The 17,407-nt window shown below is 49.5% G+C and overlaps 1 protein-coding gene across 1 annotated transcript; it reads left to right on the top strand.

Moving 5' to 3' along the window:
• The first annotated feature begins 1,370 nt into the window (after positions 1-1,370).
• On the top strand, positions 1,371-7,841 carry LOC127190103 (steroid 17-alpha-hydroxylase/17,20 lyase). The gene is made up of 8 exons (XM_051147148.1): positions 1,371-2,285; positions 3,909-4,047; positions 4,181-4,410; positions 5,180-5,266; positions 5,586-5,801; positions 6,326-6,495; positions 7,038-7,141; positions 7,539-7,841. The coding sequence occupies exons 1-8, from the start codon at positions 1,989-1,991 to the stop codon at positions 7,820-7,822; spliced, it is 1,527 nt and encodes a 508-aa protein (XP_051003105.1). The 5' UTR covers positions 1,371-1,988; the 3' UTR covers positions 7,823-7,841.
• Positions 7,842-17,407: the final 9,566 nt, after the last annotated feature.

Raw genomic sequence — 17,407 nt, 5'->3', positions numbered from 1 at the left:
AAGTAGTACTATACAGGGTCATAGAGCCTTGAATTATGGTATTTCGCATGTCTGTCTATCTATCTATCTATCTATCTATCTCTTGGTTTTTCAAAAGACAGTCACTGTTACACAGAGCCCTGCCTATCCTGGACTCTCTTTGTAGACCAGACTGGCCTTAAACTCACAGACATCCGTCTGCCTCCTCAGTGCTGGGATTAAAGGTGTGAGCCAACAAGCCCAGCCCAGCTTGTGTCTCCCATTCTTGCCCATCCCCCTCTCCCTGCCCCTCCCTCTTCCAACACCAACACACACACACACACACACACACACACACACACACACACACACACACGGAAGTCCTCAATGGGAAATACTGATTCTTTCCTTGAAGACTTCCAGGTGACTTACATAATCTGATGGCTTCTCAGTTTGTTGGCAGCTGGCCTGATTTCTCTGACCTTGTGGCCTTTTGCCTACCCTGGAGCTCTCGTTGTGTGGACCAGACCAGGCTGGCTTCAAACTCCTAGAAATCCACTTGTCTCTGCCTCCTGAGTGCTGGCATGTACCCTCATGCCTGGGATGAAACTTTGGACTTTTTAACATTAAGTTTTTTAAAGACTGTCAGTTTTTATATTATTTTGTAATATTAATTTGAGATCTTGGGGTGAACAAGAAAGGAAAGGTTAGGCTGGGCATGGCATCACATACCTTTAACCCCAGCACTGGGAGGCAGTGGCAGGCGTTCGGTCATGGTCTTTACCGCAGCATCAGCAAGCAAACTAAGACAAGGAATATGCATGTCCAGACAGACAGACCGTAGATGAGAAGAGACCAGCTCTGGAGGAGAGAGTTGCAGAGTTGTGGATGTGGCTCCAGTGACTGCGTGGAGTGATGAGAGTTCTGGAACTGGCTGGTTTCGTAGCTGTGTACCATTGTGCACAAGCTTTGAGCTATTGATTTTGAGTGAGACATAGTCTTATACAGCCCCTCAGGGTAGCTTCAAACTCCCAGTGACACGGAGGCTGGCCTGACCCTCCTGCACTTGGCCTGTGAATGCTGGGAGTACAGAAAGCTGTGAGCTGCCGCATGGGTACCAGGAATCAAACCTGGGTCTTCTAGAGCAGCAGTGAGTGCACTAAATTGCCGAGCTATCTCTCCATCCTCTAGTTAAAGTTTTTTCTTTATTTGTTTGAGACAGAGTTTCTCTGTGTATCCCTGGCTGTCCAGTAGACCAGGCTGGCCTTGAACTCACAGAAATCCACCTGCCTCTGCTTCCCAGGTGCTGGGATTAAAGGCGTGAGTCACCACGCCCAGCTAGTTAAAGTATTTTAAATGATGCATTTTATGTCTTATATATAGTAACATAATAAAAAAATTTTTTTCAGAAAAGATTAAACAGCCCCCTAAAGACTATGTAGCTAGAAAGTGACCAAGCTGAATTTTAACAGAAACCTGAAATGGCTCTTGAACCGATGCTCTGCATACCTGAACAGCCACGAAAACTTAGAACCTCTGGGTTCTTGTCATCACTGTCTTGTGTGACCTTATATAGAGTGACCTTTGAAGATCGCATTCTCCTCAGCTATTAAACAATAAGATTGAAGCGTCTTTGACAGACTTGGCTAGCTGCACCCTGATGACACTATTATCTGTGCAGCACTTTTGACATTAACAGCATGCAGGCTCTGAAACCTTGATCTCATTCTGATACCATTTGCCTCTGGGAGGATCCATAACACAGGAGCCCCAGGGAACTGTCCAAGGATCTGCTCCTTAGCCAGCTCCTCCTCCAGGGGGGTCGTCCTGAGCTGAGCCAGCCCCACCCCTGTCCCTTTTCTGGGTGAGGACTGGGGCTTGGCTCCATTCCAGGATAAACTTTCACAGGCCAAGAGATAACACAACTTCAAGGTGACAATCAGGAACTCCTTTTAAAAGTCCTCCCTCCTTGCTGGAGTTGCTGCAGCTTCTCCACGCCACCGCTGTCCATCTGCCGACACCCAGCTACCATGTGGGAACTTGTGGGTCTCTTGCTGCTCATCCTCGCGTATTTCTTTTGGCCCAAGTCAAAGACACCTGGTGCCAGGTTCCCCAAGAGCCTCCCATACCTGCCCCTGGTGGGCAGCCTGCCGTTTCTCCCCAGAGGTGGTCATATGCATGTCAACTTCTTCAAGCTGCAGGAGAAATACGGTCCCATCTATTCTCTTCGCCTGGGTACCACAACTACAGTGATGGTCGGCCACTATAAGCTGGCCAAGGAAGTGCTCGTCAAGAAGGGAAAAGAATTCTCTGGTCGTCCCCTCATGGTAAGCAATGCCCACCCTCCTCCCCACCCCATCCCCGCCGCCCTCCCCTCCTCAGGCCCTAGGGATTGCACAGTTCTTTCAAAATCAGACTAGTGGGACCTCTCCCTCACACCTTACCCAACCTCTAAACTGGGAAGGAGAAATAAAGGGAGACCTTCTGAGGGGCCGCCCAGCAATACGGTGCTGAAGGCCCCTCACTCCACTCACTTTCCCCTCAATTGTATGATAATCATTCTAGGGTGCTCAGGCCAGACCCAGAGCTAAAGTTCTCCATAACCGTGACTATTATTTTTGCTGGAAAATAGGGTAGTAACTGCATCCTCCCCACGATGTTGGAAGAAGCAACTGGCCTTGGGGGGTGGGGGGTGGGGTTTAAGACTGCAGTTTTCCAGCCGGGTGTGGTGACACACGCCTTTAATCCCAGCACTCGGGAGGCAGAGGCAGGCAGATCGCTGTGAGTTCGAGGCCAGCCTGGTCTACAAAGCGAGTCCAGGATGCCCAAGGCTACACAGAGAAAACCTGTCTCGAAAAACAAAAACAAAAACAAAAACAAAAAAAGACTGCAGTTTCCCTTATCATGTGGCTTTGGCTCCCAGATAGATGGGGGATATTGCAGGGGGAAGGGGGGGCGGTGGGGGACATACAGTGGTACCTCAGGGCCTCTGACCTCCTTGTGTTGACTGTTAAGTAGCCATCCAACAAACACTTCCTGCCTATGCTCCCATGACCTTTCTGCAAGTGTTTCCCTGAGCACCCCAATAGAGCACAACACGATTAGCTTTGAGCAAACCAGACCTGATTCGTTTTCCTTGGGCTAGTCAGCCAGAGAGGGCTGCCCAACTACCAGGCTCCCCCCAGCTTGTAGGTTCCTCTCAGAAGCAAAGGAATAAAAGGGTCCAGGCAGTGGCGGCTCAGCCTTTCGATCCCAGCACTTGGGAGGCAAAGGCAGGCAGATTGCTGTGAATTCAAGGCTAGCCTGGTCTGAGCTCTGGGATAGCCAGTGCTACAGAGGGAGACCTTGTCTCCAAAAACAAACAAACAAACCAAAAAGAAAAAAGAAAAGAAAAATTCAACCCCCCCCCCCAGTAAGAATAAAAGAGGCTGGCCAGCTGGGTTTTTTGGGGGGATGTGGGGGTCAGGGATGTAAGAGGGAGACTTTAGATACTTGTGACCTATCATTTGGGAGAATAAAACATATGGTGTCTCCCAGTATGGGTGTGAAGCTGAGTGCACAGGCCCGCAGTGGAGTGGGAAAGGGAAGGAAAACGCATAGATCCTGTGGCTTTAGCAGCTTACAGGCAGGGGCAAAGAGAACTCTCTGGAAAACTTCTGAGCCTCCCTGTCCCCCTAGGCCAGGCACGCCTAGCTCACTCGACTCATAGCTGCCTCTCCAGGTCAGAAATAGAAGCAGAGAGGCCCAGAAAGCAGCCTACTAAGGAACTGAACCCCAGGGTTCTTGCATTCAAATTCGGGGTTCCTTCTGTCTTCTCACTATTCTGCTCTTCACGGACCTGTAGGAAAGACCTTAGGGCAGTCCTAAGTAGGAGTGAAGCAGGGATGTGGGGCACCCACATAGTCCCAGCGGTGCCTGGGGTGCCTACAGCCTTGCCTGCTCTTCCAAAGGTGACTCTAGGCCTGCTGTCTGACCAAGGAAAAGGCATCGCCTTCGCGGACTCTGGTAGCCACTGGCAGCTGCACCGGAAGTTGGTGCTCAGCACCTTTGCCCTATTCAGGGAAGGCGACCAGAAACTGGAAAAGATCAGTGAGTGTGAAGTTAGCCCTAGCACCTAGGGCTGGAGGGGTGGGTGGGGGTCTGGAAAGGACGATGGGTTGGATGGGTCCAGCCATTTCTTAGGCGGCTGCTGCCATCTAGTGGTCATCGGCTCTCTCCTTAGTATGTCGGGAAGCCAGCTCACTGTGTGACTTGCTGCTCACCCACAATGAGGAGTCCATCGACCTGTCCCAGCCTATCTTCATGTCAATAATCAACGTCATCTGCGCCATCTGCTTCAGCATCTCTTACGAGAACAGGGACCCAAAGCTGACCGCCATAAAGACTTTTACAGAGGGCATCCTGGACTGCCTGGGCGACAAGAACCTGGTGGACATATTTCCTTGGTTGACGGTGAGAAGAAAGCCACACTCCCACTTTCCGATCCCACTGGGACAGAGTCTCCAATACTTACTGTTTCCATGACCATCTTTCTCTTCCAACTCATCCCAAGTCATCTGCTCTGCCTCTTTGGCGTCAGGGCAGGCTGCCCTATAGTGCAGGCTGGCCTCAAATCGCCTATGTAACTGATTTTTTTTTTTGGTTTTTCAAGACAGGGTTTCCTCTGTGTAACAGCTCTGGCTGTCCTGGAACCCAATCTGTAGTCCAGGCTGGCCTCAAACTCACGGAGATCCACCTACCTATGCCTCCCAAATGCTGGGATTAAAGGTGTGCACCATCCCCCACCCCCACCCCCAGCAGACTTTGAATTTTGTTTGTTTTGGTTTTGGTTTTTCAAGACAAGGTTTCTCTGTGTAATAGTCATAGTTGTCCTGGACTCGATTTTTAGACCAGGCTGGCCTCGAACTCACAGAGATCTGCCTGCCTCTGCCTCAAGTGCTGGGATGATAGGCATGAGTCACCCCACCCGGCTGGAGTCTGTCGTGTGAGTCAGGGAAGGTGCACAGCTACCAGAGACGGATGTTGAATTGAATGGGGGAAGGGCACAGGAGTCTGCCCTGTCCTCCACTGTTTCAAGTTGTCCTTTTTGGCCATGGTAATCTCATTCTGTAGTCATCTGGCCTTCTTGGCTGTAGGTCAAGGCTAGTGTGGGGACTTTCTGCCTCCGAGGAAGGATTTCCCTAGTTGGATAGGTGGGCTTGACATTTCTTTCTGTTTTTAGATTTTCCCCAATAAAACCTTGGAAATGATAAAGAGATGCGTTAAAGTCCGAGATGAAATACTGACTGAAATATTGGAAAAACGCAAGGTAAGTGATGGAGCAGGGGTGACTATGAGGTTGGAGGTGTCGTGTGAACAGGCCTAGGGTGCATTTTTGGACACTGAGATCTCCAGAACCTGTCAGGCGGCTGGCACATAATAGGTGATCACTAGAAACTGGTCTTCTAATGTATGCGAGTGGAAAAGTGAGAGGTCGAAACCGTTCTTAGAAGGAACACAGAACTCACAGGTCCTGCCCAGCCCTCTCTGTCCTCAGGCACAAGGAGTCTGCTGTGTCTAGCATAGGCTGGAGCGTGGCAGGGATTTTGGAGGTGGGGCTCCCTCTTCATCCCTGTCTCTCACCCCAGGAGAATTTCAACAGTGACTCCATCTCTAACCTGACCGACATTCTGATACAAGCCAAGATGAACGCAGACAATAACAACACCAGCGAAGACCAGGGCGCGAGTGTGTTTTCAGACCAGCACATTCTCGCCACGGTGGCGGACATCTTTGGGGCGGGCATAGAGACCACCGTGTCTGTGCTGAGTTGGATTGTGGCTTTCCTGCTGCACAATCCTGAGGTGAGCGTCTCCTCACTCTTGTCTTTCTATAGAACCCATCCAGCCTCCTTGCTGGGGCATGGGACGCAATGCCTGGAGGCTTCTCTGTGGATAGCCTGAGTCCGAGCTGCCTGGTGCACAAGCAGCGGCTGATTCTCCTCCTGAGTTAAAGTTGCCCTGTCTTAGCTGTGCATGGTGACACAGGCCTTTAATCCCAGCAGAAGCAGAGGCAGGCAGATCTCTGTGAGTTTGAGGCCAGCCTGTTCTTCAAAGCAAGCCGTGGACAGCCAAGGCTACACAGAGAAACCTTATCAATAATGATGATAATAGTAGTAGTAATAGTAATAATAATAATAATAATAATAATAATAATAATAATAATAATAATAATAAAGTTGCCCAGTCTTCTAGAAACAAGGCCTGGGCTGCAGAGACATCGTGGACAGTCTTTGCAGGCTGTTCTGGGTGTAAGCACTGGGCAAAGCTAAGCGCCTGTCTCCTTAAACTTGAACAACATGATCATATGACCTCATTCTGGTCCTCAGGTAAAGGAGAAGATCCAAAAGGAGATTGACCAGAATATAGGTTTCAGCCGCACCCCAACTTTCAATGACCGGACTCACCTCCTCATGCTGGAGGCCACCATCCGAGAAGTGCTTCGCATCCGGCCTGTGGCCCCTATGCTTATCCCCCACAAGGCTAACACTGACGCGAGGTATGCCGAGACCACCCACGCAGGAGGGAGCTGTTAACTAGCCTATTTTGTTCCTCATCCATGGCCAACCCGCGCTTAGCTACTGACTAAATGGTGCTAGTCCCATGGGAGTGCCCCCCATCAGTGTTCCACTCACCCTTAGCTGCTAGTCAGATGGTGACAACTACTGTCAACCATCCTTCCCTGGTCCCCCTAACCACTGCACCCGCCTCCCACGGATGTCCTGGCTGCCCTGCAAACTTACTGCTACCCTTGGAGACATGGGTCTGGGCTAAAGGACCGGGTACCCAGGGTTCCAAGCTGTAACACACACACACACACGCGCGCGCTTGCGCGCGCGCGCGCTTCCGAGACACCCGAGTGCTGACAAGCACGAATGTTTGACCAGGGAATAAGGCTGGATCCAGATGGAATCCTGGCAGAAGCCAGAAGCTGAGGATAAGGGAGAATGAGAGGGCCTCGGGGGTGCCACCTAGTGGAGACGTGTGGCTGAGCAGGAAGGGAAAGACAATGTTCCTTTTTCTTCTCCCTGTCTGGGTCAGCATTGGAGAGTTTACCATACCCAAGGGCACACATGTGGTCGTCAATCTGTGGGCACTGCATCACAACGAGAAGGAATGGGACCAGCCAGCTCGGTTCATGCCTGGTGAGTCCCCGTTTGTCCCATCCTAACCCCTGGGCTACACAGCCAGCCTGGAATCTGCTCCACCAAGCCAGAACTCCTTCCTGCCCACTAACCTTGCTACTAGAAACCTCTTGGCTGCATCTTCATAGGCCAGTTCCCTTCTACTGGAGACTGCCCCAAACTCTTCACAGCTATGGTTTCCAACTCGCTCTTCTGATTGATTCTGTGGGAGGTCTGCCGGCATCTGTCCCACAGGAGACCTGTGCCTCTTCTCTTGAGTGGTGGCATTTTCTCCCGGTGACTCTTCTTCCTCTCTCCCCATCCTTCCTGATTATTTAATATCCTTGTGTCCTAAAAGCAGGTCAAGGTCCCCTGAGCAAAAGCTTGGCCCCTGGCTGATGGTTCCCTTTGTCCCCAGAGCGCTTCTTAGATCCGACAGGAAACCATCTCATTACACCCTCCTTAAGCTACTTGCCCTTTGGAGCTGGTCCCCGCGCCTGTGTTGGAGAGGTCCTGGCCCGGCAGGAGCTCTTCCTCTTCATGGCCTGCCTGCTGCAGAGGTTTGACCTGGATGTGGCAGATGATGGGACACTGCCCTGCCTGGAGGGTGACCCCAAGGTGGTCTTCCTGATCAGCCCTTTCAAAGTGAAGATCACAGTGCGCCAGGCATGGAAGGACGCCCAGGCTGATGCCAACTTCTAACGGCCATAACTAGCGCCCCCTGATCCATGCTGTGAAGCCTACAGCACAGAATTACAGGTGCTACTCCACTGCCTCCTCCATCTCCCTCCCAATGGAGGGTGGCACACCTAAATTAAAGATTTTCCAAAATAAAAGTCTCTGAGTTGCCTTATCATTTACACATTTGCTCACTCATCCATCAACAAGTACATATTTATTTTGTGTGGTAGAGAGGGACATGTGGGGGGGTGGGGGGTGTGCTTGTGGACATTTGTGTGAAAGAACAACTCACAGGAGTTGGTTCTTTCCTTCTACCATGTAGATTTCAGAGATAGGAGTCAGGACACCAGGCTTTGCAGCAAGAAACTCTTACCTGATGAGCTATTTGACCCACCTCTCATAAAACCATTTTATTGAGTACCGACTGTATGCCATTCACCGACTCAGGACAGTCAAGCTGTGTGGAAGGCACGAGAGAACCAGGAACATTAAACACACAGGCTTGTCCCTTCAAAGGGAGGGATGCTTATGACTTGTCTGCCCCAAAGGCTGGGAGAGACATGCTTAAAGGCTTAGTGACCTTTACAATAATGTGTGGCCAAGATCACATCTGTTCCTCCCCTAGGTCCTTACTCGAGCTTATCACTCTACAGAACCCATCTTCATGGGCGATATCACATAAGGAGTTTCAATGTGGTAATGTCCTTTCTCTCCCTCTGCCCGTCTCTTAATTTTAAATTTTATTTATTTATTTATTTGGTTTCAAAATACATCAGACCAACAACAGGGTTTCTCTGTGTGGCCTTGACTGCCCTGGACTCACTTTGTAGACCAAGCTGGCCTCAAATTCACAGAAATCCACCTTTCTTTGCCTCCCCCAGTGCATGTGCCACCATACCTGGCTTTTGGTTTTTTATTTTGGTTTGTTTGTTTGTTTGTTTGGGTTAGGGTTTCTTTTCTTTTATTTATTTATTTGGTTTCTTTTTGAGACAGGGTTTTGCCTGTCCTAGAACTCACTGTTGACCAGGCTGGTCTTGAACTCACACAGATATGACTTCCAGTGCTGGCATTAAAGGTGTTCTTCCCAGCCTGGCAATGTAGTCATGTCTTAAGCCTTTTGTTGTTGTTTGTTTGTGAGACAGGATTTCTGTGTAACAGCTCTGACTCCTAGAATTCACTTTGTAGACAAGGCTGGCCTCGAACTCAAAAAAGTCCACCTGCTTCTGCCTTCCAACTGCTGGCATTAAAGGCATGCACCACGACCATCTGGCTATGTCTTTTTTTTTTTTTTTTTTAAGATTTATTTATTTACTATGTACACCAGAGGAGGGCACTAGATCTCATCATGGATGGTTGTGAGCTACCATATGGTTGCTGGGAATTGAACTCAGGACCTTTGGAAGAGCAAGCAGTGCTCTTAACCTCTGAGCCATATCTCTAGCCCCTGGCTGTGTCTTAAGCTTTATTGTGCACATGGGATTGATTAATTATCACTAGAAAAGTTTTTACCAAATTATGCTGTGCTTAAATATGGCTAAATTAAACCACTTGGGGTCAGATTCCCCAGGTTTGGTCCAACACCCGCTCCTTAGTTGTGTTGAACCAAACTGCTTTCTTGCTGGCCAAGGTGGTCGCAGAGAACCCTGCAAGCCTGGTAATATTCAGGTGAAAAGCCAGGTGTGGTGGCGCACGCCTGTAATCCCACCACTTGAGAGGCAGAGGTGTGAGTTTGAGGCCAGCCTGGTCTACAAAGTGAGTCCAGGACAGCCAAGGCTACACAGAGAAACCCTGGTCTTGAAAAAAAACCAAAAATCAAAAACCAAAACAAAATATTCAGGTGAAGAATGACAGATAAATGAGAACTTCAGACTTGTAAATGCTTTGGTGCTAAGGACGCTGGAGATGTTAGAACAGGAGAGAGTGGCCTCTTGAAACAAGCAGTCAAGGAGTCCTGGGGATGCAGGCGAGGGTGTGGCAGAGGTGACAATGAGTGAAGAAGCAGATGACATGGTCTCAGGGTCAACAGGATTAGGGTACAGCAAATGGTGCTGGGCGGGGTTGGGGGGGTGTCAGAGTGGAAGACAGGCCAGGCCTGTGGGGCCTTTATAAAGAGCAGGGAATTAGCTTCTATCCCACATACATAGGAAGCCACCAGCAGATTGTAAATGTACAAGCAAGGCAACGTGACTGTCTTTCGTTTCGAGACAGGGTCTCGTGTAGCTCAGGCTGGTCTTGAACTTGCCATGTGGCTGAGGCTGGTCTTGAACTTGCCATGTGGCTGAGGCTGGCCTTGATTCTCCTCCTTTCACCTCAAATGTACTAAGATTACAGGCTCACCCACACCATCACACCAGCTTAACTGTTCTTATGGAAACTCCCCCTAGCTACTTCATGGAGAACAATTAGGAAGCAGGCTCTTGGGCCAACCTGGGAAAAGAGTGGAGAGGGGGCCTGGGGCGTTGGCTGCAGGGGGAAGGTGCTGAGTCCTGCCAGGATCGAGTCTTGTTTACTCTAACTGATATATTTTGTAGGCTTGGCTTTGTGACCATGTATAACCCAGACTGGTCCACAAGGATGAGTCACATCCCTCAGGTAAACACTGCCAGGAGAAGACTTTTAAATGGGTGCCTTCAGCAGCCACACTTGAGTTTTTCCTTTCCCTTCCTGACTCAAGACACCCAGGGAGTCAGAAATGCCTCCTCACTAGAAGACGGACCTAATTCCTTTAAACCTTGAAACTAGCATCATGCGTGTGCATAACTGTAGGTGTGTGTACCTGTGTGTGTGTGTGTGAGTGTGAGTATGTTTCATGTGCAAGTCCGTGCATGTAGCAGTCATCTTGTTTGAGGCAGGATATCTTCTGCTATTCAGTACTTTCTGGGTATTGCTACTTGGCCCACGTCAAGTGAATTTCCTGTCTCTACCTCCTATCTCTTAGAAAGGGTACACTATGATTACAGACACTTGTGCTACTGTTTCTGGCTTTTATGTAGGTTCTGGAGATTTGAACTCGGGTCACCAAGTTTTGTTTGGTAAGTGCATTGATGCATCTCCCCAGCTGGAATCCAGCATCTTTAAACCTTGCCAGTGGCCAGTCTACCTGTCCCAATTTCCTGGGAGAAAGTGACCTTTGACCTTTAGTCTAAAAGGAGGTCACATCTCCAGATCCCTGGTGACAGCCAGACCAGGGTTAAATCAAGAGTCAGGCCCTCCACAGGGCAAGACTAAGACCCTACCTGAATGTTCCAGAGGGAAGTTGAGGGACACCAACCCAGAGGCAAAGAGTCACATCACAGTGGTGTGTGACTTCCTGGTGTTCACCTAGCAATAGCGAGCTCTCCCCTACACTACCGCCAAACCAGTCTTGCTCTTCAAGAAACAGTGACCCCAGACCTTGCTCAACAGCCCAGAGGAGAGTTTGTGAGGATCTGTGGCTGACCCTCAGAATCAGCTTGAGGGAGATGTTGACGCCACCCCAAGCTGAAGAGAGAGGTTACACCAGAGGTCACCCCTTCTTCCTCCCAGCTCTCTCCAAGCTGGCTGCTGAGAGAAAGCCTAACTTCTCTTGGGTCAAGGAAGAGGCAATAGGGCAGCTGCTTAGAATGTGAAAGACATTCCATGAAGTAGCAATGGACAGATAAAGTGGCAGTGGAAGGTGAGGTTAAGACAACAAGAGGAAACTGACAGCCGTCAGCTGCCCTCCCGGAGCAGTATGACACGGTAGTCACACAGCTACACAGTGTAAGAACCTAGAACGTCAGTGACTCAGTGAGGTGTCAGCCATGCTGTCTCTCCTGTCCTCAGGGGTCATGCAGGGCCTTTTGGGACATTGGCCATGGAGAGTTCCTTTTTGAAAAGCTGCGTCCTTTGAGAAAATAATCTCGTGGGCTTTGACTTGCACCTGCCTAACTTGCATCTGCCTGGGAGGGAAGACTGTTATTGCCCACGGACCCGAATCACCAAATCTCTGTGCCTCTTTGAGGCTCAAAGTCAAAGCCTTCCTCCAAGACGTATCTCCGACTCCTGAGATGGAATGCCTCCCTTTGGTGTCCAGACGGCTGACATAATGGCTCCCCCAAAATTTAAATTTTCCCAGGAATCTCAGGCTGGGAGAAGGATGGAGATGGCTGGAGCCTGGTGCCAGCCAGAAAAGGAACTTGTCTCCTAAAAAGAAATTCCACACGCTTCTGACCACCTGGCAAGAGAGACTGAACCAAGGCAGTGAAGGTGAGCGGCTTATGTCCTTACATGTGAAGGGCGGGGGAGGGGGGTGTCACTCCACAAAGGTTGCCCATTCTGAGGCTTGTGTGAGGATAAAACACAAAGTCCCATGTGGCCAGGAAAGTCCCTCCTTTGTTTTATTTAGGGACCAGGTGACCACAGACACTTGGTCCTGCTTAATTATGCAGATCTCAGCATCTCAAAGATTAACTAAAGGTGTCTTTATTGAACAGGATCTTTTTGATCCCCCTGCGTGGTGGTGCACGCCTTTAATCCCAGCACTCAGGAGGCAGAGGCAGGAGCATCTTTGTGCATTTGAGGCCAGCCTGGTCTACAAAGCGAGTCCAGGACAGCCAAGGCTACACAGAGAAACCCTGTCTCAAAAAACCAAAATAGAAAAAAAGAAAGGAAGGAAGGAAGGAAGAAAAAGAAAAGGATCTCTTTGTTGCTCACAGTGGGGCAATGTCTTTTTTCTGCTCTGCACTATTTCTGGACTTTTTCAGCTACCAGTTAAAGACAGGCAGCTGAGGGCTGGAGAGATAGTTCAGAGCTTAGAAGCACTGACTGCTCTTCCAGAGGTCCTGAGTTCAATTCCCATCAACCACATGGTGGCTCACAACCATCTAGCATGAGATCTGGTGCCCTCTTCTGGCTTATAGTTGTACATGCAGACAGAGCACTGTATACATAATAAATAAACAAATAAATAAATAACAGATGGCCCCTGTCTCGAAAAATAAAAATAAAAATAAAAAAATAACAGATGGCTGAGCCTGACTTCTTAGGTTGCCAGGGCCCAGGATTTGGTCCTAACTGCTAATATCTCTAGGGAATAGTTCAAGACTGAGCCTTGTCATTTTCTTGTGTACCAGTACATGACAAATCCATTCCATGCACAAGAGGACACTATCAAATGCCTTAAATCATAGAACCAGGTGTCTTATCCCTAAATCTTAGGTCCAGTGCCAAACAGCAGGAAGTATGCAGAAAGAATCGCACATTTAAGTTTTCATTTGTTTTTTTGGAGAGTCTCCTGTAACCCAGGCTGGCCCCAAATTCTATCCATAGGTAGCATGCTGGAACTACAGGCGTGCACCACCATGTCCGCCTTTTCTTTCCTCCCTTTGGTGCTGGGTATCAGACCCAGGGCTTCATGTACCCCTAGCCCCTCCAGACTTACCTTTTGCTCTTCAGACTGCTCTTGATCAGCAGGGTGATGGTAAATCAGTGTTTAATACTAGATTGGGATGGGTATCCAATTTTCAGTAGTTGCCAATAGCTATCAATGTGACATCACCGAACAATTAGGAGGGGATATCTCAGCACATCACATGTTCTTATCATTACATGGGGGAAGGCATCAAGAAACACACCATTGGGTCATTTCCTCATGTGTGAGCATCAGTGTACTTGTACAGTCTCGTGGGTGGGAAAGCCCATGACACGACACGCCTATATGCTATCGCTGGCATGCTGCCTCGCTGAGCACTGGGCAATTGCAACAAGATGGCATTTGTCTATCCAAATAGGTCTGTTCCCATGAGCATCACTACAAACACATGGGAAATGCACCATGCTCTACTTTATGACAGCGCCACTAGGAGACAGGAAATTTTCAGTCCTACTACAATCTTATTGCTGTGTATGTTCATTGAGAGAAACACTATTGCAGGTATGTGCCTGCAAACAGTGAAGGCCCTATGAATGTTCAGGGCATAGATAAGTCCAACATGGAATACCAGGAAATGGTCTGCTTTGCATACCTGTTACCTGTATGCAATATAATCAGTTGTGGGTTTAGCTTTTTTTAATTGGCTATTTAATAAGCAGCTCATAAAGTCTTTGAACATTTAATAGTAATTGACACTTGTGAGCTGAAACAGCTACCACTCTCCCTACCCCAACTCCTATCCTTCAGAACATCAGCTCCCACAGGGTCCTGTGTAGGGGGAGGCTTTTCCCCAGACAGGATGTGCAAGTCATCCGGGGGTCATAAAACCAAAGTAAGAGCTGTTCTCTGCAGTCACACAGAGAGTATCCACCTTCTGACGTCAGGGGACCAGTCAGAGGCAGCCAAACGGGCACAATAGTGAGGAAGACAGAATATCAGATGACGCCCCTGGCCTCCCAGCCCAAGTCCTGCATCCTGTTCTTTTTGTTTTGTTTTTGTTTGTTTGTTTGGCTTTTTGGTTTTTCAAGACAGAGCTTCTCCATGTTAGCCTTGGCTGTCCTGGACTCGCTTTGTAGCCCAGGCTGGCCTCAAACTCACAGAGACCCGCCTGCCTCTGCCTCTCAAAGGCTGGGAGCAGAGGCATGCGCCACTGCCAAGCTGATCTGGGGCTTTATTTTTGTTGCTGTTTGTTTGGGTTTTTGCGCGCGCGCGCGCGCGCGTGTGTGTGTGTGTGTGTGTGTGTGTGTGTGTGTGTGTGTGACAGGGCCTTTCTATGTAGTCTCAGCTGGCCTAGAACTATGTAGACCAGGCTGCCCTTGAACTCACTGAAATTCACTCCTCTGTGTTCGGAGTGCTGGAACAGAAGGTATACACCAGCACACACAGCCACAGCGGGAGCTAACCTTGACCTAAAGACCCACTGCAGGCATTGCTGACTCCTGGGGTAGGTAAAAGATGTGAGGCCTGGAGAGGTGGCTGAGGAAATGTCCCTTGCCTTACCTTCCAGCAAGTTTCACAGTTAAGCCATCCTCTTCTGGTTTCCCGTCACCTTTGGAAAGTCACAAGTTCTTTGGGCACATTTCAGCTCTTCAGCTCTTCACTGTCTGGCATCTGGTTAACTGAATGGCCCTTTAGGACCATAGACCTGGGTTCAAATCCCACTTCTGCTACTTGTCAGCTGTGTGATCCTGGGCAAGTTCGTGCTTCCTCTGAGTGTCTCTCCCTCCTCATCACTAGCAGGAACAGTTATACCCTGTACCTTGGAGTCCAGGGTTCAAGGTTGAGAAAATGGAACTATGAAGATGCTTAAACAAGAACTCACTTAGAGCCAGGCAGGGTGGTGCACGCCTTTAATCCCAGCTCTCCGGAGGCAGAGGCAGGGGGATCTCTGTGAGTTCGAGGCCAGCCTGGTCTATACAGTGAGTCCAAAACAGCCAAGGCTACACAGAGAAACCCTGTCTCAAAACAAACAAACAAACAAAAGAAGACTCACTTCACGTCAACAGCCAATAAATAACAGAACAGCCAAATTCAACTCGAACATTTCATTATTTGCTCTCCTTCCAACTTCATCCCTTGCCGCTTCCCCGGATGCAGAGACTTAGGACTAAGCTTCTTGCTGCTTTCCATCCCACACTCCACTTGGGTTTCCGGTTGGCCTCTTGGGCCTCTCTGTGCTTTTCAGTACCTGGCACCCAGTGGGAAGCACTCAGTCATCCAGCACTCAGGAGCCTCCAGGACCAAAATGTGTTTTTGTTGCCTTTGCTCCTTTCTGCCCTGATGCTCATGGAGCTACCTTCAACTCCCAGTTGTACTAACCCTGCTGGGTGTGCCTCTTATCCCCCTTCTCCCCGCCCCCACCCTTAGCTTCAACATATGCTGGGTACAAAACAGCCAACTCAGCACACACTGTGTATACCAAAATTTAAGGCAGAGTGTGGTGGTTCACTCCTTTAAGCAAGCATTGGGAGCCTGAAACAAGAATACGACCACGTGCCAGGGCTATGTGATAAGTTCCTGGAAAGGCTAGGGCTAGAGGGAGACCCTATCTCAAAAGAATCCAAAACTGGGGCTAGAGAGATGCTTCAGCAGTTTAGAGCGCTTATTCTTGCAGAGGACTTGGTTTCAATTCCCAGCACTGACACTGTGACTCACCAGTCATCTGTTCACTCCAGCTCCAGGACATGAGCCCTCTTCTGGCCTCCATGAGTACTGCATGTACACGACACCCACACACATAAAATCTAAAACAAAAGCTGGGCATGGTGGTGCCCACCTTTAATCCCGCCACTTGGGAGGCAGACGCTGGCTGAGAGTTCGAGGCCAGCCTGGTCTACAAAGAGAGTCTAGGTCAGCCAAAGCTACACAGAGGAACCCTGTCTCAAAAAACAAAATCATTAAAAAAAAAAAAAATGTAAGCCCTAGTTTTGGGGGTCTTTTAAAAAACGTATTTATAGACCACCACAAAATATTTGATAATAGAACCAATTCTACTTCATGGAAATATCTCAGGACCCACTAAGGATTCAGCAACAGCACCCTGCCTCCTGTTCGCCCAGGACCCTGTCCTTAACTGCTATGTGATACCACTTGGTCTTGGTATGGAAAAGACAAAAGTGCTTGAGGTTTGAGGCTTCAAGTATGAGAGGGAAGAAAAAGGAACAAAGTAGGGGCAAAGAAGACTGCAGTAGAGCGTTTGGGACTGATTTTATTTGGGTTTTTCTCACAGTGGTTAGAGCCACTCTGTCTTCAGAACAATCACAGCACAGGATACCGTCACCCAGACCGCCCAGGGGAGTCTGAGCAGCTGGATCTTATTGCTTAAAATACACATATTCACAAGAACTGACGGACGGTGGTGTGCCTCACAGAGGAATGTGTTAGCGGCTGCAAATCTGACGGTAGCACCAGGCCCTCTGCCTACCCCCTCCTCCCACTGACCTGAAAACCCAACTTAGTCACGTCTCCCTGGCCCCAGCTCACTGTCTCCGCGCTCTCTCAGAGCCTTAGGGTGGCCTGAAGCAGCGGGGGGTGGGGGGGAGCGGGGGGCGGGGCTACCACAGCTCCCTCATCATGGCGGGCGCTCCAGGGAAACTAGTCAGCACTCTGGGGGGAAAGACACTCCAGAGGCTCCCACCTCATCAGCGGTCGACTAAAGAGGGGTTCATTTTTTGGGAAAACTTATGCTGAGACACTTCAGTGAGTCAAGCAGGACTTTAACAAGAAGGCAGCTGGAAAGGTGAGTGAGGGCTGCAGCTTGAGCCCCCGGGGACCTCGGTGGAGGAGGTGCACACTCGGTGGCACCAAGGTGTCTGCCGGAGACTCCTGGTGATCCTGGGCAAGCCAATGTCTGGGTCACAACTAGTCCACGCCTGTCTCTCAAGACTCAATCCAGCTTCCGTCTGAAAGCAGCAGAGGGAGGGACAGTGGTTCAAAATGTTTCCATGTACAGGGAACAGAACGCAGGCCTCTGAGTGTCCGTGGAGCAATGTGCAAATCGCAGTGGTGAGCTGGGTAGGAAGCCTCTCCCGGGAGGGCAGTGTCGCTGGCACACACCAAGCGCTGCCGTCCACAAGGCTGCTGAATACACCCGAGGACAGTCACACAATTGTTCGGTAAACAGTAAATGCGTAAAATAAATTACCTTGAGAGGGCCATACATGCTCAAGACATGGCTATGGTGAGCGGACTGCCCATTCAAAGTATCTTCACAG

Source organism: Acomys russatus, chromosome 5 (assembly GCF_903995435.1).
Source record: "Acomys russatus chromosome 5, mAcoRus1.1, whole genome shotgun sequence".
Classification (NCBI taxonomy): domain Eukaryota; kingdom Metazoa; phylum Chordata; class Mammalia; order Rodentia; family Muridae; genus Acomys; species Acomys russatus.
This window is presented reverse-complemented; position numbering and strand designations above follow the sequence as displayed.

Coding starts and splice junctions, on each gene's coding strand:
- LOC127190103 (XM_051147148.1), top strand. CDS start 1,989: ATGTGGGAACTTGTGGGTCTCTTGCTGCTCATCCTCGCGTATTTCTTT. Junction 4,048..4,180: donor CCAGAAACTGGAAAAGATCA/GTGAGTGTGAAG, acceptor CTCTCTCCTTAG/TATGTCGGGAAGCCAGCTCA. Junction 6,496..7,037: donor AAGGCTAACACTGACGCGAG/GTATGCCGAGAC, acceptor TGTCTGGGTCAG/CATTGGAGAGTTTACCATAC.